The sequence below is a fragment of the Mchenga conophoros genome, linkage group LG6, assembly GCF_057382185.1.
Source record: "Mchenga conophoros isolate Kocher_MC1m ecotype Shallow Benthic linkage group LG6, M_conophoros_male_GT1.1, whole genome shotgun sequence".
In the NCBI taxonomy this organism is placed as follows: domain Eukaryota; kingdom Metazoa; phylum Chordata; class Actinopteri; order Cichliformes; family Cichlidae; genus Mchenga; species Mchenga conophoros.
Window position 1 is genome coordinate 34,058,302 of NC_140531.1, and position 18,583 is coordinate 34,076,884.

The window sequence follows — 18,583 nt, forward strand, 5'->3', positions numbered from 1 at the left end:
CCCACAGGATCTTAGCTCGGTCATTCTCCATCACCCTTGGGGGCATCTACCATTTTGACCTTGGGACTTCCAGGTTATACTCGGCACAGATACTATGCCGGCCACTTGGTTATGGCGTTCCATGTATGCCTTGCCTGCTAGCATCTTGCACCCTACTGTCATGTGCTGGATTGTCTCTGGGGCATCTTTACACAGCCTGCACCTGGGGTCTTGCCTGGTGTGATAGACCCCAGCCTCAATGGATCTTGTGCTTAGTGCTTGTTCCTGTGCTGCCATGATTAGTGCTTCCGTGCTGTCTTTCAGTCCAGCTTTGTCCAGCCACTGGTAGGATTTCTGGATATCAGCCACCCCCTCTATCTGTCGGTGGTACATACCGTGCAGGGGCCTGTCCTTCCATGATGGTTCCTCGCCTTCCTCCACTTTCTTGGGTTTCTGCTGCCTGAGGTATTCACTGAGCACGCTGTCAGTTGGGGCCATCTTTGTGATGTATTCGTGGATGTTCCTTGTCTCATCCTGGACTGTGGTGCTAACACTCACCAGTCTCCGGCCTCCTTCCTTCCGCTTAGCGTACAGCCTCAGGGTGCTGGACTTGGGGTGAAACCCTCCATGCATGGTAAGGAGCTTTCTTGTCTTTATGTCAGTGGCTTCTATCTCCTCCTTTGGCCAGCCTATTACCCAGCAGGGTACCTGATCACGGGCAGGGCGTAGGTGTTGATAGCCCGGATCTTGTTCTTACCGTTCAGCTGACTCCTCAGGACTTGCCTGACCCTCTGCAGGTACTTGGTGGTTGCAGCTTTCCTAGCGGCCTCTTCATGGTTCCCATTTGCCTGCGGGATCCCCAGGTACTTGTAACTGTCCTCTAGGTCTGCAATGTTGCCTTCTGGTAGTTTGATCCCCTCTGTTCTGACTACCTTTCCTCTCTTTGTTATCATCCGACTACACTTCTCCAGCCCGAACGACATTCCGATGTCATTTTTGTATATCCTGGTGGTGTGGATCAGTGAATTGATGTCTCGTTCACTCTTGGCATACAGCTTGATGTCATCCATGTACAGGAGGTGGCTGACAACTGCTCCATTCCGTAGTCGGTATCCGTAGCCAATCTTGTCAATTATCTCACTATGCAGAACAGCAGTGGGGACAGAGCATCTCCTTGGTAGATCCTGCACTTGATGGTGACTTGTGCTATGGGCTTGAGGTTGGCCTCCAGTGTTGTCTGCCACATCCCCATTGAGTTCCTGATGAAGGCTCTCAGGGTCCTGTTGATCTTATATAGTTCTAGGCATTCCAGGATCCAGGTGTGGGGCATTGAGTCATAGGCCTTCTTGTAATCAATCCAGGCAGTGCACAGGTTGGTCAGTCTGGTCTTGCAGTCTCGGCTGACTGCTTGGTCTGCCAGTAGCTGGTGTTTTGCGCCTCTGGTATCCTTTCTATGCCCCGCTCATGTATTGACCCATGTGCCTGTTCATCTTAGCCGCTATGATGCCTGACAGGAGCTTCCACGTGGTGCTGAGGCAGGTTATTGGTCGGTAGATGGAGGGGACCGGTCCCTTCTGGGGGTCCTTGAGGATCAGGACTGACTTCGGTTAGCCATTCCGGGTGTCTCTCGTCAACTAGCAGCTGGTTCATTTGTGCTGCCAGGCGCTCGTGGAGTGCAGTCAGCTTCTTCAGCCAGTAGGCGTGAACCATGTCGGGCCCTGGTGCTGTCCAACTCTTCATACTGGAGACCCTTTCTTGGATATCTGCCACTGTGATGGTTACTGGACCCTGTTCAGGGAGGTTGCTATGGTCTGCCCTCAGATCCACTAGCCACTGAGCATTGCCGTTATGGGTTGCGTCCTTCTCCCATATGCTCTTCCAGTATTGTTCCGTCTCCAGCCTTGGTGGTGCTGTTCTCATATTGTTCCCCTGCCAGTGAGAGTACACCTTGGCTGGTTCCGTGGAGAACGGCTGGCCAAGGCTGTGAGTCGTTGCTTGGCAGTTTCCAAGGCCTCAGGTATGGACAGCTTCCTGTACTTCTTAGGCACCTTCCTCATCGCGCCTTTCTGCAACTCCGATAGTTGGCTAACCTCCCTCCGTGCTACCTTGGTCTTAGCCTCTAGCCTCCTTCTCCATGGAGGGTACTGCCCCTTGTGGCTGTTCAACTTGTAGCCAAGCATCTCACTGATCACTGCTGCTGTATTGTAGATCAGCTTGTTAGTGTCGGTAATCGTGGCTGTAGGTATCATCCGTAGTGCTGCATTAACATCATCTAGCAGACCTTCTGAGGATCGTTCTCCTATCGCACTTGGGGCTTGGTACCCAATCTCGGGTGGGGGTAATGATATCTCCCCCCTGACCTGGCGTCCTGGCTCCCCCTTGCCATAGCATTTATGTTGTACCTCGTCAATCTCTAGCTGTGAGAGCAGTCCCTTCTTCCAAATGTTGGAACACTGAGCTACTAGTTGTTTCGCCGTCATTGTGGATGTTGGGTATCGAAGAATCCATAGGTCCCTCATCCTATTCATGTAGCCCCTTCCGCCAGGGTTACTTGCGTAGTAGCATTCCAGCAACGCCCTGTTTTCGTCTCTTGCCCACCGATGCCTTCTTGTTCCAGTAGCCCACTTCTCGTCAGGGTGCCCTGTTCCTCAACACCTGATGCGGACCTTGTTGATCCGGGCGATGTCCGAGCTGGCATGCCTTCATATTTATCTGTCTCGCTCATGTCTACGGTAGGCTTGCTTAGCAAAAGGGGTCTAGCCTTGTGTGTGTATATATATATATATATATATATATATATATATACACATATATGTAGATATATGATGAACTCCTTGAATTAAAGCTAAAAGTCTGCGCTTCAATCACATCTTTGTGTTTATCATTAAAATCATCTCTACAGATGCGAAAATACCACAAAAAAAAGGTGCCATTTTCAAAAAGCAGATAGACCACACTGTATATCACGTTTGTTCTTTTGTGTGTTGTTCTCTATATTTATCCGACTGGCTTTAAAAAATTGGTTTCAATAAATCAAATTGTCTTCTTTGAAAACAGGAGTGGCTCACTTTAACCTCTATTTGACTGATCGTTCTCATTTTCTAGTTCAATTTATTTTACTTTTATTATGCTGGCATGTCACTTCTTATCATTACTTAGTGGAATAAACACCATTACACAATATTTATTCAGAGAATTCCTTGTTCCCCTTTTTGATTAATGATTGACTTCTTCTTTGTTCGATTACAAGAAAAGTTTGATAGTAATATTTTTACAGCACTTTGTGACTGTAAGTACCAAAGAGCACCAACGATGTTCCAAATAGAAACTAAACTTTCAGCCCTTTAGGAAGGAACGTTATTAAGAAAGCACATATTTGTGTTCCTCTCAGGATGTATTTAACATTGACTGTGGAGACCAAAGCAAAACATAAAGCACTATACATCACAAAGCATAGATGTGAGAGTAACACTGCAATAATCATCTTGAGCTTTATCATTAATAGATTCCTTTTACATGACTTGTTTTACTGTAACATTTTATTTAATAACTGAACCTGTTTAAGCTAAAAGGTCAGGCCATATACATTTTCTTCTTTAATTTTCTCTTTCACACCATGTGCCTGTAACACACCACTCCAGTCTTTCTTTTTAAAACTGCAAAACTGGCACAAATGTTGACACTGATTATTTCAGTAATATATTCAGTGACAATCTGTTTTTAATGCCAGTCCAGCCAGTCTTTCAGAGTTACTAAAACACAGATAATCAGCTATTCTTAATTTTTATGCAGGTCTTGACAGGTTTGACATAAGAGGTCTTTAAGAGCACAGAAACTTAATGTCTTGGAGACATGGGACTTTCTCGTTTCTCTGTTTAGTGCCTCTTCTCATCCTGCAGATCAGTCTCATTAAGTCACGTTAGAGGATGTCTTAAATTCTAAAATACATATGCCTCCTTTGCAGAAATGTTTTTACCTCTGATGCATGAAGTTGGTTTTCCATGCTGCTGAAATATACATATAAAAAAATCACCTAATGTGGACTCTACATGCTTGTATCACCTCCGATATCATTAGATAGAGTAGCAGTTGGCTGGCAATATCAAGCAATATCAGTGTTGCCATACGAAATTTCTTTAAAATTCATAGAATGAGCCTCTTACACTAAGGCAACTGGGATCGGTTCTGTTCTCATTCTGCGTTCTCTTGTGTCTGGTTTCCTGTGTTAGTATCTCTCTTTGAAGTCAGTCTTGTCTCCGTGTTAATTTGTCTGTTCCCTAGTCATGTCTCTGTGTAGCCTATCATGCCTGGGAAGTTCTGTCCCTCGCACTCCCACCTTGTTCTGTGTAATTCTAATTTTGTCTCTGTCTTGTTTATTCACCTGTTCTGCAGTCGGGTCGTGTTTCCCTCACTCCCTCTGTTCCCTGTGTTTAGTCAGTCTGTGTCTCAGTGTTTGTTTTGCTTCATGTTTTACTTTGATAGTCACTTGTGTTGTGTGCAGAGATGGGCAGTAATGCGGTAGCTTTACTGTAATCTAATTACTTTTTTCAAGTAATGAATAATGTAAGGGATTATTATTGCAAAAAAGTAATTAGACTGCTGTTACTTTCCTGTAAGTATGCTGCGTTACCGCGTTACTAAACCGTCGTGATTTTGTTTGTGAGAGTGTCTCATGACAATGACGTAAGCGTGTGCGTCGTCCATGGCAGCAACAGATGTGTGTAGATCAACAATGGATAATATGGATTGCAGCAGAGAGTACGACCATGCAGCGTTTAAACCGTGGAAATACTTACATTACTTTAAGTTTAATTCTGTAAAAAGTGACAAAAACATTAGAGTCTGCTGTACTCTGCTTGGGAAGAAAACGTCTTTCTACAGTGAAAAATTAAACTTCAAATCTGAGCAAGAACCTAGCAAGCCACCATGGGAATGTGAAGTTCACAGAGAAACCCCCGTATCCCCACTGACAAATGTAGAATTGGGCTGAAAGGTCTATTGCATTATTAAGTACTCGGGTTTATCATGTTTTTGAATTACTTTTGAAAATAAGCAATCAGTAAAGTAACTGGATTACTTTTTTGGAGAAGTAATCAGTCATTAGTAACTAGTTACTTGACCAACACTGGTTGTGTGCAGCATGTTCTGTTTTGTTTCCCTGTCTCATTAGTTAGATAACGTCCTGAGAGAGACAATCACATCTGCAAACTTGATTATATTTCTGCCCTGGTAGAGGCTCTGACATTTAATTGTATAATAACAAATAAAAGTGGTAAAAGGACACAACTTTGAGAGGATCTGATGGAAGATAAAAGCACATCTGATAAGATATTGTTGACTCTCACTTTCTGAGGTCTATCAGTTTAAAAGTCAGTAAGCCAAGAAATCAAGCCAGAATTAAGATTAAGTGTACTGGTGAGATGTCTTGCTAAAATATGGGGCTGAATACAATTAAAAGCAGATGAAAAATGTGCAAAAAGCACAACGTCCACAGGTGGAAACACAGCTGACACTAATCTGACTGACAAGACAGGGGAAGCAAAACTGAACATAATGCACATTAAACAGAAGACTATCAAAGTAAAACAGGAAGTACAAACACTGGCAGACTAAGAAAATCGTAAACACAAAAACTGGGTTGAGAAGTATTTGATACATGAAGCTAAAATTTCACAGCTCTCATTGTTTATGTTTAAACTTTTGCATAAAAAAAGATGAAAATATTCTAAAAATGTGCTAATTTGAAATAGGTTGTCCGTATACTCTTTTGAAACTTTTGATTCACACCCACATCAAGTTTCAAGATTCTTTGTCTTTGTTGTCCAACAACAGAAAATTTGTTTTGCCAGAATTCAAATTTTAGTGCAGAGTTGACCTTTGTAGCCTAAAGTGTGGGCAACATCCGGCCAGTTGGTTCTCTGTGATCTGACAGGCTGGTACGAATCACAACTGTCATCCTTGTTGTGGGGCCACAGAAAAAGTGAGCTGCTTTTGATCTTCATCATTAATAGATCTATCTTTACATGATTTTTGTTGACTGCTCTGGTCACTGAAGCAAAATAGGTGTCATAATAAAAATATTTTTTTCCAGTGTTTCAGCATTGTGGTTTTAAAACACATTTGACTTTTGCAAGAACAGCTATATCTATAGGCTCCTCTTGGTCATGTGAATCTTTTATCTGTTTATTTATTCATTTCTATTTGTATTATTTCAGTTATTACATTATATGTGGTATAGTTAAAAAAAACATACAAACAAACACAATAATTAGAAAATACACAGATGCATAAATTAACAATTCTTTTATAGAGTGAGAGAAAGAGAATTAGTGTGAGAATGTTTGTGTCTTTGTCACCAATGTACTTGAGAATGAAGGTGGGAAGCTGCAGCAAGACCAGGGAGACCAAAGGATGAGAGTCCCAGAGGACCAGAGGTAAGGAGCAGTCGAGCCTGCTAGAGGCCGGCTACCCTGGTACGAATTGAGAATAGGGTCCATGAACTATTAAGACAGCCCAGAATTCTGAATTTTGGCATGTATGACTCATCTTTTTCCAGAAAGGTTCATAAGATAAGATTATCATTTGTGTTGTTGGAGTGTTAACCTTCCGAATGTAGGTTAACATTCTGAATTTCACAACTTATCTTTGCGTGTGTGTTTTTCCAGGGGTGTGGCTGGTGTTCCATTTCTCTGATAGTAATTACCTCACTTCTTTCCTATCAATAATCACCACACCTGCCCAAATAATTCCGCCAACTCAAGTTGTCACTGTTATGTCAATATCTCTGATAGAAGCTGTTTGTGACTCTGGAGGTGTGACTGACCTGAGGCACCGACCAGAAGGCAGTGGATTCTCAGTTGTGGTATCACAGACAGCGGTGGCAGACCGTGGTGTTGCGGGAAAGTAGGACCCAAATGCAGGACTGATGCAGATGAACAGTGAGTTTTATTAACAGTGAAACAACTACTATGTACATTCCCAGGCACTGTGGTCCCAGTGGTGATTCCTCCCCAGAATCCTCACACAGCACATACAGCACTTTAAAATAACATAGTTGACCAAAGTGCTTTCTAATAATAAAAAACCAGAGATAACAGTTAAAAAAATACATTAAACAGACAAAGAAATATATATAAAGAAAAGAAAAGAAAAAAAATCAGTATATCTTAAATATTAAGACATGAGTAAAATAAACAATAAAATATACAATGAATAAAATTAACAAAACAAATAGATTAAGAGCGACCAGTTACTGACTACAAGCTGACTCTGTGTCATGGCTACTGGACGGACTCACGCGCAGACAGTTCTTTCTTTGAGAACAAAAGGAGATTATTTATTTACAACAGGGATCACCTCAGTGCTATATATATATATATATATATATATATATATATATATATATTTATTTATTCCAGGGAGGGAAGGGGGGGGGGGGGGGGGGGGGAATCCATACAGCTCCTCCGCACACACGCACTCCTCTTCAGCCGCACTCGCTCCAAAACTCCACACACGCTGCCACACCCGGGCAGGTCCCGTGATTTGGTCCAGAAGATGGATATCTACACACAGAATTTCAACGTTAGTTCCACAGCAAAATACACACAGGGGATTTCTTTGATAATGCCGAGAGCACGAACTCAAGAGGCTCAACGTTCCAGCGGTGAGCTGCTCTGTGCCACTGCCTTAAATAGCAACTGGGGAAATCAGCCAGCTCAGCAGCAGGTGGAGACAATCACACAGGTGCGTGGGCCAAGAGCGAGAGCCCGTAACGAGCTCCACCCAGGCAGAGAGGAGGAGGAGAGACAAAGAAAACAAAAACAAAAAAGAACAACAACAAAACGTGTAGCCAGCGTGAGCCAGCCAGAGAGACACAGGGACCGTGACACTCTGGTACTATTCCTAAAAAGCCTTGGGAAAAAAGGTGTGTTTTTAAAATGATTTGAACATTTCAAGTGTTGGGGCCAGCCTAATATGGAGGGTCAGCTTATTCCATATTTGTGGGCCACAACAGCGAACGCTCAGTCCCCCCGGTGTTTCAGTCTCGACATGAGGACAGCAAGGAGTGACTGGTCAGTTGATCTGAGAGACCTTCGTGGTATCGGTGTAGAAGGTCTGACAGATAAGAAGGAGCCAGGCCATTTAAAACTTTAAAAGCAAACAATAAGATTTTAAAATTAATTCTAAAATGGACAGGCAACCAGTGTAAAGAGCAAAGAACTGGGGTAATGTGCTCACGTTTGCGTGTCTCTGTCAGCAGGCGAGCAGCAGCGTTCTGGACCATTTGCAGGCATGTTAGTGAGGCCGGATCAATACCAACATAAAGTCCATTACAATAATCACGGCGAGTGGTCACAAATGCATGTAAAACTCTCTCCAAGTCACAAAAAGAAAAAAAGGTTTGACTTTAGAGAGCTGCCTCAGCCGAAAAAAAGCTCACCGCTGTATTTACCTGTTTATCCATTTTAAGAGCTGTGTCGATTTTTATTCCAAGGTTGGTGACAATTGGTTTGACACAGGATGTGAGAGGACCCAAGTCAGATGGTGGGACACCAGGGCCACTCGGCCCAAATATAATGACCCCAGTCTTCTTTTCATTAAAATTTTAAAAATTCAGAGCCAGCCATGCTCTGATATCCTTAAGACATTCTTAAATAGGCCTGAGGGGGTTAGGGTCATTGTGTTTCAGGGGTAGATAAATTTGACAGTCGTCTGCATAAAAATGAAATGAGACTCTATATTTTTTTTAATAATATGGCCAAGGGGAAGTAAATAAATGCTAAAAAAAAAGAAGAAAAAAAAGAAGAAGGGGCCCGAGGATGGATCCTTGAGGTACACCACATGGGAGGGGGGCGGCGAATGAATAAAATTTCCCAAGTGAGACAAAGAAACTTCTGTCAGACAGGTATGACTTGAACCACTCCAAGGCAGTGCCTCTAATTCCGACATGATGTTCTAGGTGGGAAATTAAAATGTTGTGATCTACTGTATCAAAAGCTGCTGTGAGATCCAAAAGCACAAATAAGACAGAATTCCCAGAGTCAGCAGTTAGTAAGATATCATTAAAAACTCTCAAAGTGCAGACTCTTTGCTGTGAAGTGCTTTAAAATCTGCTTGAAATACCTCAAAAATGTTTTGACTCGTTTAAAAAAACAGTCCAAACGGTGAAAAAATTACAATTACTTCTTAATTGTTGTTCTTACTACTTGAGCTATTCCTGTTAAAAGTAGTTTTAAAACCTACTGCATCATAGAGTGCACTTTTTTTTTTTTTTTTTTTACACAATGCTTGCATTTTGGTTTAGTTTTTGTCAAAGAGATAATAACACAGTGTAACATGTCATGTGTTGCTTTTTCATCTGAGGTTTTATTTAAATTATTTCAAAATCTGGTGAAGACTAGATGACTTTTTAACTTGTGTCCTGATGTGTAAAACTAGAACAGAAAGATGGCGTACTTTTTTTTTTAAACGACTGCATTCTGGGGAGAGTTATGAACAGACTATGAAAAGATGTGGCAGCAAACTGGAAGGAAAACTAGCAAAAATAAAACTAATAGAAATGGAAAAGAACCCTGAACCAGCTTTTCAGTTGCAGCACGGTTGCATGGTGATCCCAAGGATCATGCCCATGACAAGTGATGATAACTAATGATCATTAAATAGAAGAATAAATGATAAATGAAAAGAAAATTCTTCATGTACATAGAAACACAAATAACTTGTAATGATTTATTCAGGAAAAATCTTTGTATAAATGTGATGATTTGGGTTAAAAATATAATTCACTCATCTTCAACATTTTTTTAACGACTGAACTAGAGATCCTGTCCCAGCTGTCATTGGCTGGGAGGCTGTGTGCACCAGGTCTCTCGCAACACTGGAATAATTTATTTATAAAGAGAAAAGTTTTGTCTTTTTCCCACCTAGAAGCATTTCTTTGTCAACATAAAATAAGAGACTACTGCCTTACAGTACATTTTACACATATGAATAAATAAAACGATAGATGGCACTTGTGTTAGCCTGACTTTGCTCAGTTCATTAATCAGTAACTTCTTATTTTTAAGAACATATTTGGTCCCACTCTGGACTTTCAACCTTAAAACACCACACAGACATCTATTAGCAAAATTATACCACATATATCCACTATTACTTACACAGTCCAGATATTAATAGATTATATTATTTACATTTACAGACATTATATTAAACTTGTGCTCCAAAGTTGTTGTGCAGTGGACAGTGTTTGTAAACTTAACAGATTTCCTTATTTCTTCACTTGGTCAGTGGCAGTCGCTGCAAACTGCAGAGAAATTACTCGCTGGAGGTAGTTTATAGATTTTTTTGAGGTCTTAAGAGCCTTATAATTCCAGATTAGGGGCATCTCTCCTCTCCAGGCTGTAACTGGATAGTTTTTGTGTTAGTCATCAAGAAGGTTCCTTGACTCCATCTGCAGTGCCTCGTCTACACTGTGATTGTGCCTGAAGCCCTCCAGATCAGCTGCCAGGAGAACCTTCAGAATAGAGGGCTGAAGGAGGGAGGAAGACACAGGCAGGGGAAAGCAAAAGATGATGAGTATGAACTCATTCAGTAAGGATTAAAGGTTTTTAAGGACTGAAGGGTGTGTACCTGCAATCCGGCAAAAATCAGATGCACTTCTCGGAGTTTGAACTGCCTCAGCAGGTCCCTGAGCTCACTGATCACTGTGTAATCGATGACGCTGACGTGAGAGCAGTCCAGCACCACAGACCGTGGTGGAGACACTGGGGAAAGACGAGCAAGTAAACAGCAGGAAACACTGAAATGTGCCCACGCAGACTATCAAGCATTTCATTACCCTGCAGAGCCCGAGTGTGTATGATGTGGCTGAGATACTCGGTAGCAGGAAAACTGAGGCCACTGCTCAACTCCATCACCAACACGCCGTGATCAGTCACCTGCAATGCAGATATGCAATATTACAGCATTAGTCTTGTTTGATACCACATATTTCAAATGTGTCCTCATCAAAGTTATGAAAAATGTTTAGTTTTAGTTTTTACTACTTTTATTTTTTGCTTATTCATTATTAAGTATTGGCAGGGCAAGATTTAAGAAGTTCATACAAAGTCTCAAAGTTCTGTTGACATTCCAGTTCCAGATTTTGTTTTTCTTAAGCCTCTCAGAGGTGGACTCGCTGGTGTCTTTTGTCCTGCTGCAGAACCCAAGTGCGCTTCAGCAGAGGTCATGAACAGACGGTCGGACATTCTGCATTTTGTATTTACACTTTTTCCCACCACTGTAACTGGCTCTAAAATAAACTGAAATGGTGAATACCCCACTACGAAACAACACAGTGTCTCCTGCATCTGGGTTCTAGTTTGGTCCTGATATAAGATGCAGTCTGAGAGAGTTTAGCTGCTGGAAGCTGGGCCAGTCATCACACACTGGTGTGACAGGAAGAAGCAGCAAAACATCACAATTTAACTCTATGATGACTTTTCTCTGGGTGGATAAGGATGGCTCCAGCTTTGATTCACATACCTACAAAAAGCAAATGTTTAACCCAGGCAAATACTAACAAAAAAAAAATCTTAGCTTTTAAGCTTTTAAGACATTTTCACGGTCAAATCATCCTTAATCATTATCCTCTTTTGCGTCCTTCATCTCTCCCTCCCCTCTTTCTCTTTTCATGTATTTTTTTTACATTTTTAGTACTTTACGGATTAGTATTTTATGACTTTTAAGACCATTTCATGACTTAATATTTGTGACCTTCTTAATTGTTTTTTTCTCCTGTTTTATGCTTGTGAACCACTTTAACCCTTTACCCGTGATATTGAGCCAAACAAACTCACTTCACATGACTAGTTTCATACACTGCTTGCACACAGACATAAAAAGATAACGCACCTCTATCTGGGGTCTGGCCATACTGTAGAGCAGCAGGGCTCCAGACACAGCTATACCTCCTACGATGCCGTACTGCACCGCCCAGAAACTCATCAGGAACGTCACAAAAAAGGGGAGAAGGTCCAGCTCTATGGGGGATAAATCATCATCATTAACGTTTAAGTGCCATCGATACTAGACGTTACACATGTTACATATTATGTTCTTGCCTAAAAATGGGGTACTGAGACGGTGACTGAGTCTGGCTCCAGACTCCAGAATTCTCCCTCCCATATAAAGTTTACAACAGTTGACAAATTGAATTCAGTTCAATCATTTTTTCCCACATCCTTTTTATATATTTTGGCTACTCTGTATAGTCGAATACAAAGAACTTTGGGTAAACTCTGTTTTAAATTTAAATATCTTACATAAATAAAAGTGACTTGACTAATTACAATAGCAAGATGAAACTCACTTCGTATCCTCCACATCTTAGCCACCACACGGTAATCCACCATGGGAGCTACTGCACAGATGATGACAGCAGCTAGAGAAGCTTTGGGGATGTAATAAAAGGCCGGCATGAGGAAGGCCAAGGAGAGCAACACTATTACACCTGCAACAATAAAGAGAAAGAAAATCATGAAACATTTAAAAACAGTATAAACAACATAAAATATGATATTTATTTGCACCAAAATAGCAAAAAAATATGTGATTGTTATTTTGGTTTTGACTTCAAGGTGCAAATTTTTTAAATAAGAAGGATGCTATGACAGACTGAAAGATAAACTTTTGAATTCTTGTACAAACATTGTTCTTGCAGTGTCTCCAACCTGCACGATAAGCCTTTTAATTTCACCAATAACGAAAAAAGAAACTAAAGAAATGTGAAGTGAGGATAATTTGCTGTATGACAACATAAATGGCCACAAGGGGGCAGAAGAGGAAAACGTAAAAGCTGAAAGTGTCACAACTTACTGGTGACAACCCCTCCAGCTGGAGTGCAAACTCCAGTCTGGGAGTTCACAGCTGTCCTGGATGTGAAAGAAAACATGTCAGTATAAACATAACTGTTATTATAACTATGAAAATAACACACACAGACACACAAACCTCCCAAAGCTGCCTGTGACAGGGTAGGCTGACACAAAGGAGCCCATGATGTTGGTCACTCCGATTGCCAGCAGCTCCTGGTTGGCATCGATCCTGTAGTCGTTCTGACTGGCTGAGGAGAAACATTAAGTTAAAATCAGCCACCAGTGTGATGAGGAAAAACATTCTTTAGCTGCCTTTATTATCTAATATCTAATCTTCTTTCTTTAGCACCTTTGTGGTTCAGCTACCCAATTTCGCTGTGCAAGAAACCGCACAATGACAATAAAAAGCTCTAAGTCTAAGTCTCTCTAATAACTATTTAATGAGTAGAAAAATGCTTTTGAAACATGTTTTGTTTTTAAAAATGTATAAAGTATTGATCTTTATTAATTTCATCTTCATGATGAAGCCTTAAATTGACAGCCAGGTTGCACTTACAAGCTAAATACATGATAAATATTAAGATTGCTATTGGAGTTTTATATGTTTACAGTGTTAGTTTAACATGTTAAATTATGGGACTGTCAGCTATTAGTTTTGGAGATACTTATTTTTATTATTATTCTGGTAAGAAATGTGAATATCTGTACCATATTTTATGTCTATCGTTTAATTCTGTCTGAAGACATCTCATTGAAAAAGTGGAAACGTCAAGGAATTACCAGCATCATTATGATTATCCTCTGAAACCAGTGACTAACATTACTTACCAAATGCTTTCGCAATAGCAATGCTCTCCAACAGGCCCATGAAGGGGATCACCGCTAGCCCTCCTCCAAAGTCCTTTAAAACACACAGAGAGGAAAACGAGACAGTCAGCAGCTCTTTCTGAGAGCAGAGGGATTCTGGAAGTGAAACTTTCAGCTCAATCATTTATCAAAAAGATCCAGTGTCTTCATCGGGTTACTGGCGGTTTCCTCCTTACTTTCACAATCTCTCCAAAGGAAACGACGGTGCCGTTAGCTGTAGTGTCAGAGGTGGGTGGAGGCCTGAATGGTGGCAGTCCGCGGGTAGTTTTTCCAGTGATCGTGAAGATATGATTACCATACACCTCCCAGGAAAATGCTATGAGGGATGCAGCGATGACCACTGCAGCGTTACGCACTGATGATATAAAGAAATACAATAAAAATGTAATGAACAGAATTTTTTTTTTGTAAAAGAGAGACACGTGTACTCAAACACAAAGGTACTCACTGGTAGCTACAGCCCACACTACTTTCCTGGCATACATGGAGCAGGTGGAGTCACTGTCAGAGGTTAGACTCGACTTCATGAACATCAACGTGACCAGCAGAGTGAGACAAATCAGACCAAGAACCACATCACCGATCCTGGCCTCGGGAATCTTGTGGAAGGTGTAGTAAACCTCCAGGAAAAACTGCTGAGGGACACCCTGGATTCCCAGAATATTCTAGAAAAAAAGGAAGAGCGGGTAAAACCACTGACATTATGAACGGAAAAAATGAGAGGGCAAGAGCAGTTCTCTCTTTGGAGTTTAAGCACTCAGAGCAATCAAAATGCATTTTTGAGTATAACCTAAACATTCGCGTGTGCGATTGTGGCTCAAGAGTTGGGAGGTCGCCTTGTAATCGGAAGGTTGCCAGTTCGAGCCCTGGCTCGGACAGTCTTGGTCGTTGTGTCTTTGGGCAAGACACTTCACCTGTTGCCTACTGGTGGCGCCAGTGTCTGGCAGCCTTGCCTCTGTCAGTGCGCCCCAGGGTGGCTGTGGCTACAATGTAACTTGCCATCACCAGTGTGTGAATGGGTGGATGACTGGATGTGTAAAGCGCTTTGGGGTCCTTAGGGACTAATAAAGCGCTATACAAATACAGGCCATTTACCATTTATTGTTAATCAGTTCACCAACAATGATGCAAATCCACCAGTAAAAGCTCAACACAGATTATAGTGCTCACCGGTCACATCTTTGACCTGTCTGCATGAGGTCAATGGGAAATTGATAGGTGTGATTTTTGTGGGAAACCACACCACAACTTTTTTCCTTTTTTTTTTTTTTGAAGGCAACTATTAATTTTATTGTATATTATGTATGCGTGTGCAAGCAAAGAGATTTCAACTTGCATTAATTAATAAAGAAACACTGATGCAGAATATAGAGTTTTAAGACAGACTTTTCAAATATTTATTTACTAAAGTCAGAGGTAAAGCCATGTGCTTAGTTTGTAGAGAGCAGACTGCTGTGTTTAAGTGTTTTATTAAGAGACTAAACCGCAGAGAAGTACAAGAACCTGACTGAAGCAGAGCGGGAATGTACATCAGAGCCTGTGCTGGTAAAAAAAAAAAAAAAAAAAAAAAAAAGCAATAAGGAGTTTTGTAGGCAGAAGGAGAACATGCAAACTCCACACAGAAAGGACCCAGCAGGTGGATTCAAACACACAACCTTTTAGCTTAAAGGCAACAGTACTAACCACTGGTCGACCCAATGCTCAAATCATTATTGTGGTGCTTTCTGGTGACTTTTCTATTTTCTTAGATGCCAATAAGCTAGTTTTGATCATTCTAGAGATTATTTTTTAATTCTGTGTGCTTCTCAGCGTATTTTTCAGCACTTCTTCTGTCATGATTCTGGGTCTTTTACCCAGCGTTTTGTGTTTTTTGGTCTTTTCAAGTTCTGTTTATTTTTCATTATCTTTAGTTTGCTGGTTTTGGTTTAGACTTTCACCTTTGTGTACTCCCTTAGCATTTCAGTCTTGAGCATTTAGTTCAAATTACTGTTTCCTACCTTTTCCTTCTATGCCAGTTCCCCTACGTTTAGGCTAGTTCTGTCTGCAGTTTAGTTATTGTGCCTCTCTTCCCGTTTTATTTTGCTACCATTTTGTCTCCTTTACATTGTGTTTAGTCTTACTTTCTCCCCCTGCCTCATTGTGTCGATTATTTACACCTGTGTTTATTTGCCCCAGCTGTTCCACGTTCCCCTAATCTGCCTTGGTGCAGTTATACCCCCAGTTTGGCCCTTGCTCTTTGTTGTGTCATCTGTTATGCCTTCCTGTTTTCTCCGGTCTCATTTCCATCCTGGCGTGTTTATTTATATAATATTTTCCTTTCTGCTTTGTTTTAATAAAGACTCACTTTTTATCTTTTCATTCTTTTAAAGACTTTTTTCCTACTGAGGCATACAGTTCGATGTGTTGTATATGCTGAGATAACTCTATGTATGTGTGTTAGTTTTTGCTGTGTGTGCATGTTTTCACTCTTACTTTGACTTGGCCAAATCCAATGGTTACTGCAGCAGCACATGTGAAGCCTTTTATTACAGGAAAAGAGATGAAGTCCAGAAGGAAACCTGCAGAAGAGAAGCAAAGCAGTGGATGATTTACAGAACCAAGACATTATTAAACCTTCCAGATTTCAAATATTACAGTAACTCTTTAAGGAAAAAATATAAATTCTCATTTGATAAGGAGCTTATGTTCGTAGGCTGCCCATTCATTGACATTTTACCGTAAAATGACACAAGACTAGTAAGTCATTTAAAAATAACCCGCAGCACAATTAAGTTTGGATTGGGTCCTGTCCAAGGAGAACATGAGACAAGGTTTCATGTTCTCCTTGTGCCTGTGGAGTTTGTTCCAGGTACTCTAGCTTCCTCCCACAGTCCAAAGACATGCTTGGTCGGGTGATGGCAATTCTAACCTAGATGTTAATGTGAGCATGAATGGCTATCTCTGTGTGCCATCCCTGTCCAGGGTGTATCCTGCGTCACACCATATGAAAGCAGTGAGGGGGCTCCAGCTCCCTACGACCCTGAACTAGATATGTGGCTAATAAAATGGATGACCACATGACTATTTAAGAGCCACAGATTTTATAGTAGACTGTCTACCTCTAAAATTTAAGTTCCTACATGATAGTTACTTGATTTTTGTGATGTTGTTTTTACTTTTGGACTTCACCTTAAATTTTACATACTGGAGGATGTGATAAACTACCAGTGCTCTCAGACTCACACAACAATGTGTGTTACTGTGAAAAAATATTTTGTTTTGCTGTCAGTGGTTCACAAGTTTTTCAGGAAAAGCCCAAAACTGAAATCACAAGCTTTCCACATGACCTCGGGAGCACTCATTTCACCTAATCTCAGTAACGCCATCACAGCTTGGATGAGTCCACAGAGGAGGCTGAGCAGCACGGCTCGGTGAGGCTGCCCTCCCACCACAGAGGAGCACAAGAGGGACATGATGGCCGTGGGGCCCAGGGTCACATCCTTGGAGGTTCCCAGAAAGGTGTAAATGAACCCCCCCATGAAGGCCGAGTAGAGTCCGAACTGTGGACAGAAAATAAAATAAAGTCTGAACTAATTATGCAGCTAATTATTTTTTCATCTTAAAGCTCATGTCTCAGGAAAAGAGGAAAGCCAAATTAGTTATCCAGAGGGAGGTGAACCCTAATGGAAAGCCTAAGACTCGCCTGCACAGGAAGGCCGGCCACTTCAGCATAAGCCAGCGCTTGTGGTACAGTCGTCAATCCAACAGTGAGACCAGCAAGGACGTCCATCTTTAGCCATTTCAGGTTGTACTTTGGCAGCCATGAGAGGATGGGCAACCAGGCCTTCAGGGTGCTGTAGGAACAGCAGCACCGGGCTGACTGTCTTCTCATCAGACGCCGCTGCATCACACTTAGAGGTAAAGACCGGCGGGAGAGGAATTCAGCAAAGAGACATCTGTAGCAGAAAAAAGTAAAATGAACAAAACAACAGCCACACACAAAGCATGAGTTCTCCCCTCAGCTTTAAATATCATCAGCTTTGCTGGGTGCTGCCCAAGTTTCTGTTTTTTCCTTTTATTTCCTACCTCCTGCTGAGATATGCAGCATTCAGGAAAACGCCACAAAGATGCTGCTCATGCAAGCAGCTGTCAACCTGTTTGTTTGCATTTCTTCAAGCCGAGGACTTATCTTCAGGTGCATGCTGTGATCTGCGTGCCACACAAAAAAAGAACCATTCACAAGCTCACTGTGTGTCATTTACAATTATATGGCGATCATATGACAGCTGGGTGCTTTGCATACCGGTATCTGAACAGTCAGGACTTTTTTTTTTTCATGAAGTCACCTTTACCTTCAAACTATAAACTCCCTCATCAGAAAAGTCCAACAGATAGGTCCACAGTCTTACGTGAACTTGACCTCAGACTGATACTTTATCTCCCACTGTGTCTGATTATGAGTCTATGTTACCCAGACTATAACAACCTTGTAATTATCAAAAAAGAATGATAATACACTAAAAACAGTGATGTGTTTGAGTGCAAGAGAGAAGAATGCACAGAAGAGACTGAATTCGTATACTACAGAAATGAAACAAAACAGAATAAAATAGAAATTTGACAATATAATATAAAATAACTCCGCAGTGTTTAACCGAACTGAACCAAAATAGACTAAAATAGACAAGAACAGACCAAAATAAAGTAGAAAAGAGTAAATAAAATAGAATAGAGTTGAATAAAACATAAATTCTTACACAGCGTGATGCTTTCTCTTGGCTGGGCTGTGATTTTTCACGTCCTTCTCTACTGTTCCTTTTGCTAAACCCACTTCTCCAAAAACATTTCGCTGACTAGGCGCGAGATAAGTCGTTTCCTGTTTTTTTTCTCCTCACGTGACT

General features: G+C 41.3%; 1 protein-coding gene across 2 annotated transcripts; it reads right to left on the reverse strand.

The window, feature by feature from the left end:
• Window positions 1–7,413: 7,413 nt before the first annotated feature.
• On the reverse strand, window positions 7,414–18,578 carry slc26a11 (solute carrier family 26 member 11). 2 transcript variants are annotated; one of them, XR_014892782.1, is made up of 16 exons: window positions 18,440–18,578; window positions 17,769–17,891; window positions 17,386–17,638; window positions 17,050–17,242; window positions 16,176–16,261; window positions 14,152–14,368; window positions 13,880–14,058; window positions 13,665–13,737; window positions 12,973–13,084; window positions 12,838–12,893; window positions 12,332–12,472; window positions 11,875–12,002; window positions 10,820–10,919; window positions 10,612–10,745; window positions 7,620–10,510; window positions 7,425–7,541 (listed from the first exon to the last, which is right to left on the reverse strand). XR_014892782.1 is itself a non-coding variant. In XM_085277647.1 (15 exons), the coding sequence occupies exons 3-15, from the start codon at window positions 17,587–17,589 to the stop codon at window positions 10,403–10,405; spliced, it is 1,731 nt and encodes a 576-aa protein (XP_085133773.1). In that variant the 5' UTR covers window positions 17,590–17,638; window positions 17,769–17,891; window positions 18,440–18,578; the 3' UTR covers window positions 7,414–10,402. The 2 variants fall into 2 exon arrangements, 1 of the variants encoding a protein (XP_085133773.1); XM_085277647.1 differs by having other exon boundaries at window positions 7,414–10,510.
• Window positions 18,579–18,583: the final 5 nt, after the last annotated feature.